General features: G+C 39.1%; 2 protein-coding genes across 4 annotated transcripts; one reads left to right on the top strand and one right to left on the bottom strand.

Moving 5' to 3' along the window:
- The first annotated feature begins 3,959 nt into the window (after positions 1-3,959).
- LOC117573215 (inactive rhomboid protein 1) lies at positions 3,960-15,231 on the top strand. 3 transcript variants are annotated; one of them, XM_034256231.2, is made up of 7 exons: positions 3,960-4,050; positions 8,329-11,565; positions 12,816-13,157; positions 13,233-13,487; positions 13,766-14,023; positions 14,135-14,443; positions 14,522-15,231. In XM_034256231.2, exons 2-7 carry the CDS (start codon positions 8,371-8,373, stop codon positions 14,771-14,773), a joined length of 4,611 nt encoding a protein of 1,536 aa, XP_034112122.1. In that variant the 5' UTR covers positions 3,960-4,050; positions 8,329-8,370; the 3' UTR covers positions 14,774-15,231. The 3 variants fall into 3 exon arrangements, with proteins under 3 accessions (XP_034112122.1, XP_051862225.1, XP_034112121.1); XM_034256230.2 differs by having other exon boundaries at positions 3,974-4,065; XM_052006265.1 differs by lacking the exons at positions 13,766-14,023; positions 14,135-14,443; positions 14,522-15,231 and having other exon boundaries at positions 3,973-4,065; positions 13,233-13,740.
- On the bottom strand, positions 14,880-15,829 carry LOC117573216 (probable H/ACA ribonucleoprotein complex subunit 1). Its single transcript, XM_034256232.2, has 3 exons — positions 15,671-15,829; positions 15,129-15,611; positions 14,880-15,062 (listed from the first exon to the last, which is right to left on the bottom strand). Exons 1-3 carry the CDS (start codon positions 15,705-15,707, stop codon positions 14,929-14,931), a joined length of 654 nt encoding a protein of 217 aa, XP_034112123.1. The 5' UTR covers positions 15,708-15,829; the 3' UTR covers positions 14,880-14,928.
- Between the last annotated feature and the right edge of the window lie 2 nt (positions 15,830-15,831).

Below are 15,831 nucleotides of genomic sequence, written 5' to 3'. Positions count from 1 at the left end.
TATCCTTACCAGTCCGTCGTCCGGAAATAACTTGGCTTGCGAGAGGATACTGCAAGCATATATCTTCAGCGAGTTGCTGGCAGACATTTTCGTTATGTCCGCATTAAAAGCATACGAAAAATATCGTCATTTGAGGATCTGCAAAGTGAGATCCGACTGGAGGATGGGCCCTGGATGATGGATATCATTCAGACTTATGTTATTTGAGGATGGATAGGAAGCATTGAAAACGACCCGCACCTTCGTTGTAATGCCATCTGGTTTAAGAACGGCATGATGAGGCAGATAGAAATTATTAGTCGTGACCACCGCCTGCGGTGAGACAATTGTCATGTAACCCAGGTCCATGTACTCCTGTAGAACGGCATTGTACTGCTCCTTTAGAGAATCGATTCTGGACAACCGACCCTCGTTGTAGAGGAATTGATCGTCTGCTTGAATGGCGACTCTCGTCGAAAACGCAGAGACAGTTGTCAGCACATTCTGGGAAGCGGGGCCGGTTTCCAAGGTGTCCAAAGAGTGAGTCACAAATGTTTGGACGGGAACCGCTCAGGATGACTGACGGAAGTAGATCCTTTAGGAAACCATGCGACACATGCAATTGCGTGATTCCCCGATACTTGGGACTGCACGGACTGGAAAAGTAACTTTATGCGATAGAGTAAACGTTCAGAAATGAAAGTCGCTTCGGACCCCGAGTCGATTAATGCACGTGCGGTGTATAAAGAACCTCGATGGCATACATTGATAAATGGCGTGCCGAGAAGGATGTTCTGAGCGTTAATGGCAAGGTAATTTTGCACATTTGATGCCGATTGGCTCGGAGTGGACTGTATATTGGAATGTGTCGCTGAAGTGGATGAAGAAGAGGCACAATTGTGGGTATTATCGCCCCAAAGACGCAGAGTCGTGTGCCGCTCCTTGCATGTGAAGCAATGGTGAGCACTAGTACACTCTCGGAGTTGGTGACCTCTTGCGGAACAGCTCAAGCAAAGGTTTTATGTAGGTCATCCGATCGTTGACCGACATTTGGAGAAATCGCTGACAAACCCAAATAGGGTGATTCTCTTTTGAGCACAAGTCACACGATTTGCCATTCTGAGTGACCCGGGCCTCAAAAGACGTAACTCGCTTTGAATTTTGTGGAACTGTGGACGAGATGGTACAGCAGTTGAGTTCTGCGAGTTGGAAATCGGCTTCACGTCCTCAATAGCCTCGAGTGACCGATAACTCTCTTTAAGGAACGTGCTCAAGTCCTGCCTTGGGGGAATCTGCGAATAGAGTGAAGACGGAAATATCAGAGTGCTCGAGAGCGGTCAAGCAAGCGTTTGTTCTCAAAGCGCTCACGGAGAGCACTCCAAACCGACGCGAAACCGTCGTTTGTGAGCGAAATCTTGGCAATGATTTCGTTGACCTCATCTGCAGTCGGGGAATTCAGGTGGAAAAGTTTTTCAACAGGTTTCAACCTCGGATTGTTGACATAGATGGCAGTGAAAAGATCACCAAAAGTTGGCCAATGCAAGTAATCCCCATGGAAAACTTCAAAGTTAACTGGAGGGAGCCGGCAGCTACCGGAATACATAGGAAGCCCGGATGCGTCACTCCTGACTGACCCGGATACTTAGGTAATTTGCCCCTTCACACGGGCGAGATATCGCTCGTACACTGAATAACAGTGATCGTACTTAGCCTCCATGGCCTCTATACCTTCATTGTCGCCGAGTCGATGCAGTGCATCAGCGCACGTGGCATAAGCGGCCTCGACATTGTCCCAGAGAGCTTACAACCGATCCCGACGGATTTCACAAGTATGTACGTTGTTATCCTCGGCTGCAGGTACTCTGGTCCGAGTCTTGAACTGGACTAGTCTGTCAGAGACGGTGGCGAAAGTGTTGAGAGTCATAATACGGGTTCTGGTGAGTTTCGCCTGGCCAGCTCGTGTGGTTGCCTGACTATGCACATATGAATTTGGGAACCAGAATCAAGCAGAGCACGACAAGGAATGAACGACCCAGCACGACTCATGAGCAAAACAACAACAGTACCGAAGACATTGGGCAGCAAGATAGGTAGAAGCTTGAGGCTACAGAGCGGCAGACGAGTCAGCTGACGAAGCTCGTTGCGATGTCTCGAAATGCAACAATGAATGTCATTAAGTCATTATTCTTGTCAATGACAGACTCGAACATTGACCAAAAACTTGCGTATTCCGTGTAACCTCCACCGAACGTAGGAAGTTTGAGCTCGGGAAGACGACGTCTATTAGCACTAGTCCCGAGGCCATGTGACGAAGTATCTATGGTCTCATCGCGCCGCAATGTAGATGACCGAATCAATTGATGCTCACGACTGTCAAAATGGGCTCTAATACGGGATTTCACTGCAAGGAAACGCTCATCGAAATTTTCTCGCGTTTCACTCCCGATTTCATTATAATGGATCTCCTCTAGCGCATTCTAAGTCTAAGTCAAATGAAGTTTGAGCACGTTCCAATAGCTCTAAACGTACTGCTAATTTAGATGAATCAAACGCAGGACGTTGACGTACTAACGGCAGCACCAACAAGTGGCCCAGCGATACCAAGCACTGGTTTGTTGACGCGCGGACAAAACAAAATAAATTTGTGAACAGCATGCAATAATCGAAAACCGCGAATAAATATTAAAAGACGCTGGACAGCTAATTAAATTAAATTAAAAATATGTTAGGATATATGTATAAGATAAATAACAATAAAATACTCGATAAATGTGCTAATAATAAGGTTTTAAGCAGAGGAATAGATTTACTAGAGCAAACTACGGAAGGGATTATGGCAAGCAAAGTTAGTAGTTCTACGTGAAATGAGAAGATGAAGAAAATTCCAAGTGATCCTGACCGGAAATGCAAAACTAATTTGACTTAACAGCTCCAAAGATTCTATTTCCCTATTAATTAGAGAAGAAAGGTTTAGTAATAAAAGTCTACTGCGATAAGGTAATTATCTAATATTAGGATTCCAATTTAAACTACGAAGAGCAAATAACAAGAATTGTTTCTGCACCGACTCAATCCTATCTTGATAAAACCCTATATTGGGGATTCCAGACAAGAGATCCGTACTCAAGGATAGGACGAACCAGTGAGACGTACAAAGTTTTGGTAATGAAGGGATCGTTGAACTCTTTCGACCAGTGTTTTATAAATCCCAGAACACCCATGGCCCTATTTACAGCAGACAGAATATGTTTATCAAATTTTTGCTTTGCATCAAGCAGAACCTCCAAGTCATTCACAACTTCAATTCGCTCTAAAGAAGTATCATACAAAACATAGTTATTTACGTGGGAAGAACCCCTACAGAAGCTCATAAACTTACATTTATTGCAATTGAGATATAACATATTTACTCTGCACCAAGATTCTAGACGAGTAACAATTCAAGTGCGTAAGCAATTAGCCGATCGAAATGCAAGCGATCGCGAACAGTGTCAGAGAGCATGCAGTGCTGCCGGCAGAAGCAGTGCTGCCGGCAGAAGCAGTGCTGCCGGCAGAAGCAGCGCTGCTAGCAGTCGCCGTCACAGCATTGCATTAACATTCGCTGTCTGCTGCTCCCGACAATACCATTTGGTATATTCTTAGAATTTTGTGTTCTATTATTTTGACATATTTTGAGAATATTTTGGATTTATTCAAAATAAGTAGCGGGTATATCACAGTCGAGCACACTCGACTGCAGCTTTTTTGTTTACTTATTATATTTTTTTTGAGCCGGATTGTATATTTATACGAAAATTTCCTTCGTGGTGTGTCGCCTTCATGATGTGTGTTTTCCCAACATTGCTTAAGCCTTTGATGTTTTCTTTAAAAAGAATAACTACTTTTATGGTTAAATTTCTTGGAACGACGTCACAAGTGTGAGCATGCGCGTTAGATATGTACTTATATGTATGTAAGGTAATGTACATTTTACACTTGCACGTATACATATATACATATGTAGTAGAGAATTTTTCCTGCAAATCTCATTTGCACCAACACTAAAAGCAAACTAAATCACTCGAGTTAAAAGTTGAGTTAAATCGGGTAATAATATAAATTTAATGTATCTGTTTAATATTAGTGCTGGTACTACAAAAAAATGTTTAGTATTTATTTCTAAAAAATCCGATAAGGCAAAGAGAAAAACATATTCACAATTTATTTACAAAGGCTCCATTAAAAGTACACACACATTCGTATACATACATACAATTGTTTATAACTAGTCAGTTACAGGCGTTAAGTCAAACTTCAAAAAGATGTGCACAATTAAAATAGTTTGGAAAATTGTGACATACTTGTGTTACTCGAATGAGTAAACAAATAATTTCAGCATAAAGTAACAAACATGTGTGTATATTAACAAATTAGCAAGAGTACCATAACAATCGTAAGACTTAGTGCGACGAAATCTCAAACAACAAAAAAATCGAACAATCTTTTCGAGTTTATAAAATCTATTAAAATGCCAAATGGATGTAATTCATTTACATACATATGTACATCTGTATGTACATATTTACATTGACTCCATCGAATAATCGAAAACCACTTTTGTAAAACTAAAGTGCGCTACAACTATAAAAAATTAACTTTATTTACAATTTTACAATGATACATCAGGGTTTCTCATACCTGAGACAATAAAAACATATCATTTTATTTTTGAGAAATACGTAAACAGGTCAATTGTATGCGCATCGAATAATCAGTAGTAAACATACATATTTATATTTTATATATTTTTTTTTAGCTTGGAAGTGCATTTTAGTGGTCATAATCACAATATTTGTGCTCTAAGAAAATAGAGCAATGGTTCCACACTAACGTTTCTTCTCTTGTCCTGCCTGATTTCTACAATTGTATCATAGTTGGTAAAATTATAATCACTGCTATCTTTTTTGGATAGATAACTAAACCACTAAAATACACTTAAAAAAACAAAAACAAGGAAGAAAGCTTCAACTTAGTGTGATCGACTGTGAGATACCCGCTATCCATTTGTAATAAAACCATATTCTACAAATATGCCGAAAATATACCACAAAATACCAAAATACACAAATGCTATATTTGGTATACTGCATTTAAAATAAACCACAAAGTATAAAATATACTATATTCATAGAAACTAATATCCGATTCCAGTAAGCGTTTTTGGCCACACAAAAGTTGTTCTTAAATAACTTACAATTATTATCTGATTTTTTGCCGATTCTTTCACAACTTTTATAATTTTTATCCGATCACTGTCGATCACAAATCATAAAATCTATAGTTATTATTTTCTGTACCCAAATTCGCAACTCTAGCTTCAAAACTACGCTTCTTATTTGATTTTGGTCGATTTGCGAGGGCAAAAGTGGGCTGTCGAAAAAAAGGATATTTCTATACAGAGACCTTACCATCTTTGAGATCTAGGTGTTCATACGGACGGATAGATAAACAGACGGCCATGGCTATATCGTCTCGGTTGTTGACGCTGATCAAGAGATGCCTCCTTTAAACAAGTAAGAAAGCTACAGTCGAGTGTACTCGTGTGAGATACCCGCTACTCATTTCGAATAAAACCAAAATATTGCGGTAATGTTCTCAAAATGTACCAAAACAATATAGCATAAAAATACTAAAATGATATGCCAAAGTGTATATTTGGTATAATGATATGGTACTACATTCAAGATATACTATAGAGTGCGAAATATATCAGATTGCCAGCCAAAGCTACTAAGACCCCTAGAAGTTATTTATTTCTTTAATAACTTTGACAATTTTTATCTGATCGCAACCAAATCAGGAAACTCAATTATTAATGGATACACGAAAATTCGCGACTCTAGCTTTTAAATTACGCTTGTTATTCGATTTATATCAATTATAGCTATATCTCTTATAGTCTTTGAGATCCAGTGTTTCATACGGACATGGCTAGATCGTCTCGGCCGTTGACGCTGATCAAAAATATATATACTTCATAGGGTCGGAGATATGTACCTCCTTCTACCTGTTACATACATTTCCTGCAGGCAAAAAGTTATAATACCCTTCTACCCTACGGTTAGCGGATATACAAATTTAGCATTTTAGATTTCATTAAATTCAGTAATGAGACAAATGGTAATGTTGATTTTTTTATTAACTCTTTTTAAGTGGCTAAATCTTGTAATTAATATGAATAAGTTAACAGCAAATTTTACAAAAAAAAAGAGGAAAATATTGACTTTAACTATGTTAGGCGTTAGCAGAGAATGTCAGACATGCTCCGGTATACACTTTTCGTTTTCGTTTTGGGACCAAAATTGAGATTTCCGTTTTTAGGTGCTCCGGTTTTCACAAGTTTTTGGTCATCGTTTTGCTATCAGAACGTTTCACTTCTTACTGCTGAAACAGCTGACTTGTGTTTTGGTCAAAAGTAAACAACGCGAAAAATGCCTTTCCTGAGTGGATAGAACTCGAATAAGGATAATTTTACCCTGCATAGATGATTTTTGCTTCCCCTGAGAGAAATATATTTGCCTTTTGTCTTTTTTGGAAATAATGATTTGCAACTTACTTAAAAAAAAACAGTGAAACGACAGTCAGCTGTTTCCCACATAGAAAATGGATGCCACCTTTTTAATCGATTTCATTCCGATGATTTGGCGTACGGAAACGTACGTCACACACTCAGTTCAGTCACAGATCGAATGCGGAACGATGAGCATGAGCATATTTCGATGCGCTGCACAGTGGGCGATTTGGTCCCGCTAGCGGCATTTAATTCAAATTTTCAAATTTAAAAATCCGTTAATATTTTTTCACATATCGATAGCAGATGCTTTGATTAGATTTTTAAAAGCTTTTTGAAAGCTCTACGATCAGCTGATCATTAGCTGTGATCGGTCAAACACACCATATGATTTCGCAAAGAGCTTTACACAATTTTTTCTCTTTGCGCGCATGGAATTTGAGTTCCTCGGAAATTTATAATTTTTGGTGAATTTGTTAGAAGTTTGGTTTTTTATAATATTCAAGGTATGTATTTTCAAAAAAATCAATGTTTGTGACCGGTCTATAAATGTGTAGCTCATAAAACGTAGTGGTAATTCAGTGTATTAACAACTAGCCCGGATTAGCGTACACCTGTCTTTCGTGGAGTAGAACTTAATTTGTTCAACTAAGTCCAGTCTAACTCCTTTATTAGCCGAAAGTGTGAATCAGTGGCGTCCAAAAATGTGTAATATCAACTGCTATTATCTGCTAGCCTTGAAACTATGGTACTTTTTAGACACAGTGTTAGTACCAAAAAGGGATCTTTTTTTAGTATTGCACTCAGAAGTCATCCCATTTTTTTCCATCATCCCATCATTTTTTAGATAAAGTTTATATATGAAATATGTTAATTGAAGTTCAAATAAAATAAAAATAAAACAAAAATTTTTTTTAAATTAAAAAAAAAATTAAAAAAAAAATTGTTTAACTTAAAAAATTCTATGATTTTTTTCTGATCAGTGAAAAAAAACCGACTGAAGATATCTATTTTAGTTTAGAAGTTTTTAATTAAATGCCGCTAGCGGGACCAAATCGCCCACTGTGCGCTGTGCTTTCGTATGTATGTATGCGTCTACGTATATACATGCTCGCCTATATTGGTAATACCAATATGGTATGTGTATGCAAGTGAAGTTTTGCAACGTGCAGTTGCCTCGCAAACAATTAGCTAGCGCACGTCAATTTTGTTTTGCCGCGACGAAAGTCTTGAAGAAAAAAGCAACAACAATTGCTCGGGTCTTAGATTTTTTGCAGTTAAACGACATCTGCGAAAGGACTGCGTTGGCGCTGCTGATAGTTTGCAAGCCCAACATATTGTGGTGCGCGAGCTCAAATCCCGATTGATATTTTGTTTTTTATACCCGCTACCCATAGGGTAGAAGGCATCTCCGACCCTATAAAGTATATATATTCTTGATCAGCGTCAACAGCCGAGACGATCTAGCCATGTCCGTCTGTGTGTCTGTCCGTATGACAGCATTTGTTTCGACAGCATTTGTTATGTTTGTACGCAGATCAAGTTTGTTTCAAATTTTTGCCACGCCCACTTCCGCCCTCGCAAATTAAACAAGCGTAATTTTAAAGCTAGAGTTGCGAATTTTAGTATATACAATAATTACTATAGTAGTTATGATTCCTGAAAATTTGGTTGCGATCTATAAAAAATAGAAATGGAATTCTTTTTTGACAAAACTTATTATTGCATCGATATTGAAATTAACATTACATTTGTTTATAAAAGCAGTCATTAATGAAACGTGACGTTTTGCATTTCAGATGAATATTAGAAATTAAAAGACCACCGTCTCAGCTTTTTAAATGAACTCCATTGACAGTGAATCATCAAATGGTTTCGCCGGGAATCAACGCAGAAGTTTTAATAGCAATGAAGGCAATGTGATTAGTTTAAATACTGCTAGTAGTGGGGGGCAAAGAAAGAAGCTGAATTATCAAACGCAGTTGTCCCTCAAATCGCAAGCGGCAGTTGACGATAATGATGGAGCTACCACCAAGCTGCCATCAACTGGACGCTTCAGTCCACATCCCAATGATATATTTTTGCCACAGACAGCCAGACTAACTATACCGCCGCCCTTCGAAAAGTTTGGTGATACATTAATAGCGGGCTGTCTACCGCCACCATCGCCAGCTCCAAGTAGTGATTGCCTGACATCGAACTATACCCAGATTCAATCGCAGAGCAATAAAGCTAATCAGCAAATGCAACAACTGAATTTAAATCAGTTTCATCATCAGCATGGTCATCACAGTCATATCTATCCGTTACCATCGTCAAACTCAACATCACTATGCAATAGTAATTCAGGCAACGCCAAGTCTCAACCATGCACTCTTGCATTAGCGATTGGCGATAATAACAGACAAAATAAATATAATCTACATCAAGGGCAGCAATCGAACCAGCGCCTTATGTCACCTAACTCGAAATATCGCTTAGATCGTTATCGAGATCCAAAGGCCAATAGAATGGAATCATCAACAGCACCAGCACCATCTAAAACTCGTTATTTTCTGCCGTCTGCGAAAGTACAATGTAGTGAAGCATACAGCAGTTATTTGGGCTCAACGGTGCACACTCCGGTTAAGCGCTATGTACCAACCCCTCCTTTGGCCAGTGAGCTGTATACAGATTTGCCTTTATCGTCATCGACATCAGTGGCGTCGTCATCGTCAGCAGCAGGAACTTCAACTTCATTTCCAATCTCGACGCATTATTTGAATATGCCATTGCCATTGCCTCATAATTATCGAGCCACAAAGTGTTGTCACCATCCTATTGAGGAATCAATAGCGCACTCGAAGAGTGCGCAAACATACAATGGAACTAATAATAGCAATCTGTCATCACCTTCCCCAAATTGCCCATGCCCATCACCATCGCCAGCATCATCATCGGGCATATCTGCTGTATCCATTACAGCAACAGCAACAGCACCAGTACCCACACCACCACCTAACATCTGTTCCCCAATGGTTACCACAAAAAGCGTTTCGTCGTGCAACAAGCTGCGTGCTAAGTCAGATGAAGGCGACTCTGTCATCGTTATACAGCAAACAATTAGTCAAGGTCAAAATCAGGATAACACCACAACCTGTTTACACTGTAATACGGCTCGCCGAACAACAGGAGTGCATCAAACGACGCAAACTACTGGGCCGATTAGTCCAGTTCCAGTGGCCATGCCACTTGTCCCGATTAAAATGGCACCTATCAATGATTTATCGAAAATTAAGCATCATGAACAAGAGTTGACAAATACGAAAATGACCGACGCCACTTTTCCTAATCAGCAAACAAAACATGCTGACAATACGAACAAGTTACCCACATTGCAACGTCAAACGCACTCTCATCAAATGTATGCGTCTTCAACAATGGCACCATCCCAACTCATTGTAGGCTCGCCACGAAATCAAATGCAACATCAGCAACAACAACAGTTCCAAGTTTTAGCGCAGCCTTCACAACAGCAACAGCAGCCCTCATTACAGCAGCAGCAATCGCAACAACAAACCTATCATTATTCCTGCAAGAAACGTATTAGCATTTATATGCGACGCGAAATCGCTCGTTTTTTTGGCGTAGAGAGCAGTTCTGAAGCGGCCGACTTCATGCTCTGGTACGGACGGCAACAACGATTAGCAATAAGGCGTTTTGGTTTATTAAAGACCAACCAAGAGCTAGAGTATAATGGAACCAATTCAAATGATAATCGTGATGCAAGTGGTACTGCTGGAATGGGATGTCGAGGCAATCAACGCAATGTTGCCGATGGTTATGCCAAACCACCGGATATTTTGCCAGCTCGCGATGCTCAATACAACGATATTACGCTTTATGGTGCCTGTCGTTGGCACGATAAATTAAATGCTAATCACGATTACGATGCTACAGACTATATCGAGCGTAAGGCAACGGTTGTGCATATGTTAATAACTGGCATTAGTTATGTTATCAACATCTTTAACACTAGGCTAACAAACAAGATTAGTAATAGGGGCTGTACAAGTAGTAATAAACGACCTCAATGGTCACGTAGTTTTGCCCCAATTCACGTGCATGGTCGGTCAGATCGAGATGTAGATCATAGTGAACAAGCTGAACGGCATCATCAAATGGATATTGATGTGAATGATTGCACCAGTATGATAGCTACAATCATTGAAGATGAGTTATTCTTTGATAATCCAAGTGAAGCAACATTAGTGGCGAACACTAACAATGATGAAACCATCGGTGCAGATATGGATCGGAAGAAAACAGCAAATAAAACTGTGCCTTTGGGATTAGGCATAGATGCTAGCGTTGGTGTCTATATGACTGAGCGTCATCACAATGGTTGGCGAACCTCTGCACTAAATACGGCCAATAATGATGTGCATTTTATAGGTTCGTCCCATGATGCACATATCACTCAAACGAATCAAATAAATATAAGTAACTCGGTGCAGAATCAGCCACATCCGATTCGTGCCTCCAATTTTATTGCACCGTCGACTAATCGGGCTACTAGAATCAGTGCACAGTTACTGGATGGTGTTTTGGAAAATTCCCGGCGTCCGCCAATGCGACGAATTAAATATTTTTCTGTCAATGATTTGGATGATCGCACCGATCATCGACCGTTTTTTACATACTGGATTAACACTGTTCAAATTGTTGTACTATTCCTGTCCATCGTGTGCTATGGCATTGCACCGATTGGGTTTGGAACCGAACAAAAGACTGGCCAGGTTTTAGTGACCAGTCTAAGTCTTCAAACCGTACAACACGTTGAACCCCGCAATTTCTGGATAGGTCCGCGCAGCAATGATTTGGTTCATATGGGAGCAAAGTTTGCAGCTTGTATGCGCCGAGATATGAAAATCATGGACGTTCTTACTAAAACTAAGCGACAGGAGCGTGAAACCGCGTGTTGCATACGAAACGATGATTCTGGATGCGTTCAGAGCTCACAGGCCGATTGTTCCATACGCGGCCTGTATCCAGCAGTAAGTTATGTATTTGAGACTCATTTCGATGTGTCATCGAAATTCACATCGAATTCAACAAGTTTATGTTTTGATTCACTTTTGCACATATGTATATCATTGCGAGTGATTTCTTTATACATACATACTACTGTGGGCAAAAAGTAAGGTGAATTTTCAATTTAAACTTCGCGGGCCTAACAATTCGGCCTAGTTCTTTTTTTCTTGAGTTGGCAGGACTGTTGATTACATCTGGGCCAAATTTCATATGAATGTCATTACCAGAAATACATATATTTAAGCTTGTGTTTTCCAAACGACCAAGAGTGCATTTTTCGATTTTTTACAATGTCTGAATGAGAAGTGCCATCAAATTTTGTTTGCCGAATGAAATTTCGGCTGCGGAAACGTTGAGGATGTTGCGGAAGACCTTTGGTGATTCTACCATGTCACAAAAAAAATGTTTATAAGTGGTACAAAGACTTCAAAGAGGGTCGAGAACGTGTTGATGACTTCGAGCAGATGAACAACATGTCAATGAAGTGGAGGTTGACTGCTAGAGACCTTACTGATATGATCGGAATATCAGAAAGATCTGTGAAAACCATTTTGAAGGAGAATTTGGACCTACGAAACATCAAATCTCGTTTGGTACCAAAAACGACCAATTTCTGTACACGTTTTTCGTGACCATTTCGCCAAAAATTTTATGCATATCGTTCCGCAACCACCATATTCGCCTGATTTGGCTCCGTGTGACTTCTGGCTATTCCAAAAACTCACGAGACCACTTCGGGGAACGCGTTTCGAGTCGATTGAGGAGATAAAAGCTAAATCGAAGAAAGCACTGATGGCTATACCGAAAAGGTACTATTTGGCATGTTTCGAGGATAGGAAGAAAAGCGTGCATAGGTGTATTTTATCGGGAGGGGATTACTTTGAAGGGCATGATATTGATTTAGAAGAATAAATAAAGATTTTTCATTTTACAAACAAATTCACCTTACTTTTTGCTGACAGTAGTATGCTCAATCAAGTGGCTGTGCAATCCAGTTATTAATAACAACAAAACAAGCCAAATTTTCTGTTTATTGATTTATTTTAAAATTGATTGTGCTCAAAATGAATTTAGATAATTCATTATTTAAACAATTGATTTATTTAACTTGAACTGTAGACACTCAAAAACTGTAGTTCAATGTAAACAACTAAATAAGAATAATTTGAAATTAGAACAAAATTTAACTAATCTAATATTCACATTTTTACAGAAATCCATATCGACTTGGAAAAAATGGTCACCCGGCGAATCCGGTCCTGGCGGTCGTATATCAGGATCAGTGTGCGGCTTAGATCCCAAATATTGTGACGCGCCTGCGTCGATTGCACCATACGAGTGGCCCGATGATATTACCAAATGGCCTATATGCCGAAAAACCAATTCATTTTCGCAACGCTATCGCTACAAAGATCATACTGCCGAGCATATGGTTTGTGAAGTAATTGGACATCCCTGCTGTACTGGTCTTTATGGGGAATGTCGCATAACGACACGAGAATATTGTGATTTCGTCAGTGGTTACTTTCATGAAGAAGCATCACTTTGCTCGCAAGTAAACATCAAAAATACCTTGAATCCCTAAATACACATATATTCAATAAATGTATCCATTTTTTGTACTCGGCAGATATCTTGCTTGAACAACGTTTGTGGCATGTTTCCGTTCTTCTCAGTAGAAATTCCAGATCAGTTTTATAGACTACTCACTTCGCTATGCATGCATGCCGGTATCCTGCATCTGGCAATTACTCTGATAGTCCAGCATTTGTTTCTCGCCGATTTGGAGCGTTTAATTGGAACAATGCGAACAGCTATCGTATACATAACATCTGGGTTAGTGGGCAATCTCACAAGTGCAGTGCTCGCTCCACATCGTCCTGAAGTAAGTATCATAACCGATTTCGTTCGTGACCGCTCATTTTATAGAAGCTATAACATGACAATCATTTTAAACAAAAATTCTCATTAAATTAACAAACATTCAACAGTCCAAATATGAAGTATGAAATACATCTTTCTAAATTTCCCAAATTGAAAGAAATTTTATATTCAAGATATTTATTTAATTTAAAAATAACTTTGGACTCGTAATATTACATATACATATATGGACATATATCTACATATAAGTATGTTTTATCTATTATTGTTAATCTTCAGGTGGGACCATCTGCTTCACTCTGCGGCGTAGTCTCAGCCCTGATTTCCCTACTGATATTAATGCACTGGAAGCATCTGCACAAGCCGTATGTGGCATTGATAAAGTTTATACTTTTATGTACGGTACTATTCGGCATTGGCACACTGCCATATCAATTAAATTTCGCTGGTTTGCTAGCTGGTGTCGCTTGCGGAGCATTTTTAACAATATCATTAGTTCCATTTACCACTTTTTCAATATATGATCGGAAGAAAAAGGTAATTTATGTAATTTCGGGCGAACCCAGAAATACGCTCTTATATTTAAAGTTCTATTGAAATATAATAACTGCATACTTATGAATATACACAATTGTATTTAAATTTCAGATCAATCTGATTTGGACATGTATACTCTTTCACTTGTTAGTTTACGTCACATTAATTGCAACTTTTTACATCTATCCAAGCGAGTTCAGTACATTGAATATTGTTGAAGATATATTTGATAGTGGAACGCATAATTACATTAGCCCCACAAACAACAATATTGGACACCACAATCACAATGGCGAAGTGGTTGGCAACACACAAAGATATTCACAAACCCAGAGCCAATATCCTCAGTACTTTTATCACCCCCATTCGGAGATCATTCGGAATAGTGTTGACTTCACCGAGGGAGATACTAGTTTCACAGTATGCAGCAAATATTTAAATTTATTTTGTTTGCTTGACTTTTATACTTGTATTTCCCATTTTTATCATCTTCACTAGCAATTGCTACATCCGGCTGAGATGAATCGACAGGAAGATATTAAACCTTGGCCAGAAAGAGCGTATACGAGATTATTTGGCTACAATAAAAATTATAGTATTAAGAACACTATGCACAGCAGAAGTGCAGATGGAATTATCAAAGACAAAGGAAATTTCAACTCATCGCTTGACAATATAGTCATGGCTACCAACCATATTGATTACAAACTTAACGCTAATTTAAATATTACCAAAATAAAGGGCCTATAAATTATTTCTCATATTTAAATTATAAAATAAATTTCACCAATAGTGGCGAATTTAAATGAGTGCACAAAAAACGATTATATAAAAAGATTGAAATAAACATTTACAATTTCATGAAAATTAATCTTTATTTTCTTAGACTTAAATAAGGTATAAAATTACCAACGTCCGCGTCCTCCCCCACCTCCGCGTCCTCCACCACCTCCGCGACCCCTACTGAATCCACCACCGTTTCCACCACGACTTGAACCTCTAAATCCACCACCACCGCCACGAGCACCTCCTCGGTTACCTTTAAATAAATAAATAAATATATTACAATTTTGTTCATTAAACTTTTTAATCACGATTAGCATACCCATTCCAGTTCCGCGACCTCGAAAGCCACCTCCTACGCCACTTCCACCAGCTCTTTTCTTCGCTCCTTTGGGCTGTGGTGGTTTTGGTAGAAATCTTGCAATTGGCAAAAGTTTTCCTGGGTCAATAAACAAAGTTTGACTTGGAGCGAAGCTGTTTGCGTATACATTATCCGACAGTTTGATAGATACAGAGTAATCTCTAACAGTCCCAAAGATTTCATCAATTTTTCCAATCTGTTCTTTGTTTTCAAGAAATATGGGCGCATTAAAATATGGAACGTCTTCAATCTCCACCTTGCAAACTAAGTCGTTTTGACACACATAACTAAAATTGCCCAGTGGTATAACGCGCTCGGGAGGTCCTTGATCAAAGGCACCACGTCCGCCGCCTCCACCTCCACCTCCACGTGGTCCACCTCTTTTGAATCCACCTCGAGAATTAAATCCACCTCCGCCTCCTCGGGATCCACCGCCACGAAAACCTGGATGGGATTGAAACATTTATAAGTAGTCAATCAATATCATCCACAGCAAAAAATACCTCTTCCGCCACCTCCTTGAGGACGTCCGAAACCCATATTCTCTAAATTTCCTTATTTCAGTCTTGCAAACAACACACGCGCAACACGTGCAACACGCTTTTTCACAATCAACTTTTAGTAGAGATGTATGTCTTCTGCGATGATTCCAGCGGCGATGATT

The sequence above is a fragment of the Drosophila albomicans genome, chromosome 4 (genome assembly GCF_009650485.2).
Source record: "Drosophila albomicans strain 15112-1751.03 chromosome 4, ASM965048v2, whole genome shotgun sequence".
NCBI classification, from domain to species: Eukaryota; Metazoa; Arthropoda; class Insecta; order Diptera; family Drosophilidae; genus Drosophila; species Drosophila albomicans.
This window is presented reverse-complemented; position numbering and strand designations above follow the sequence as displayed.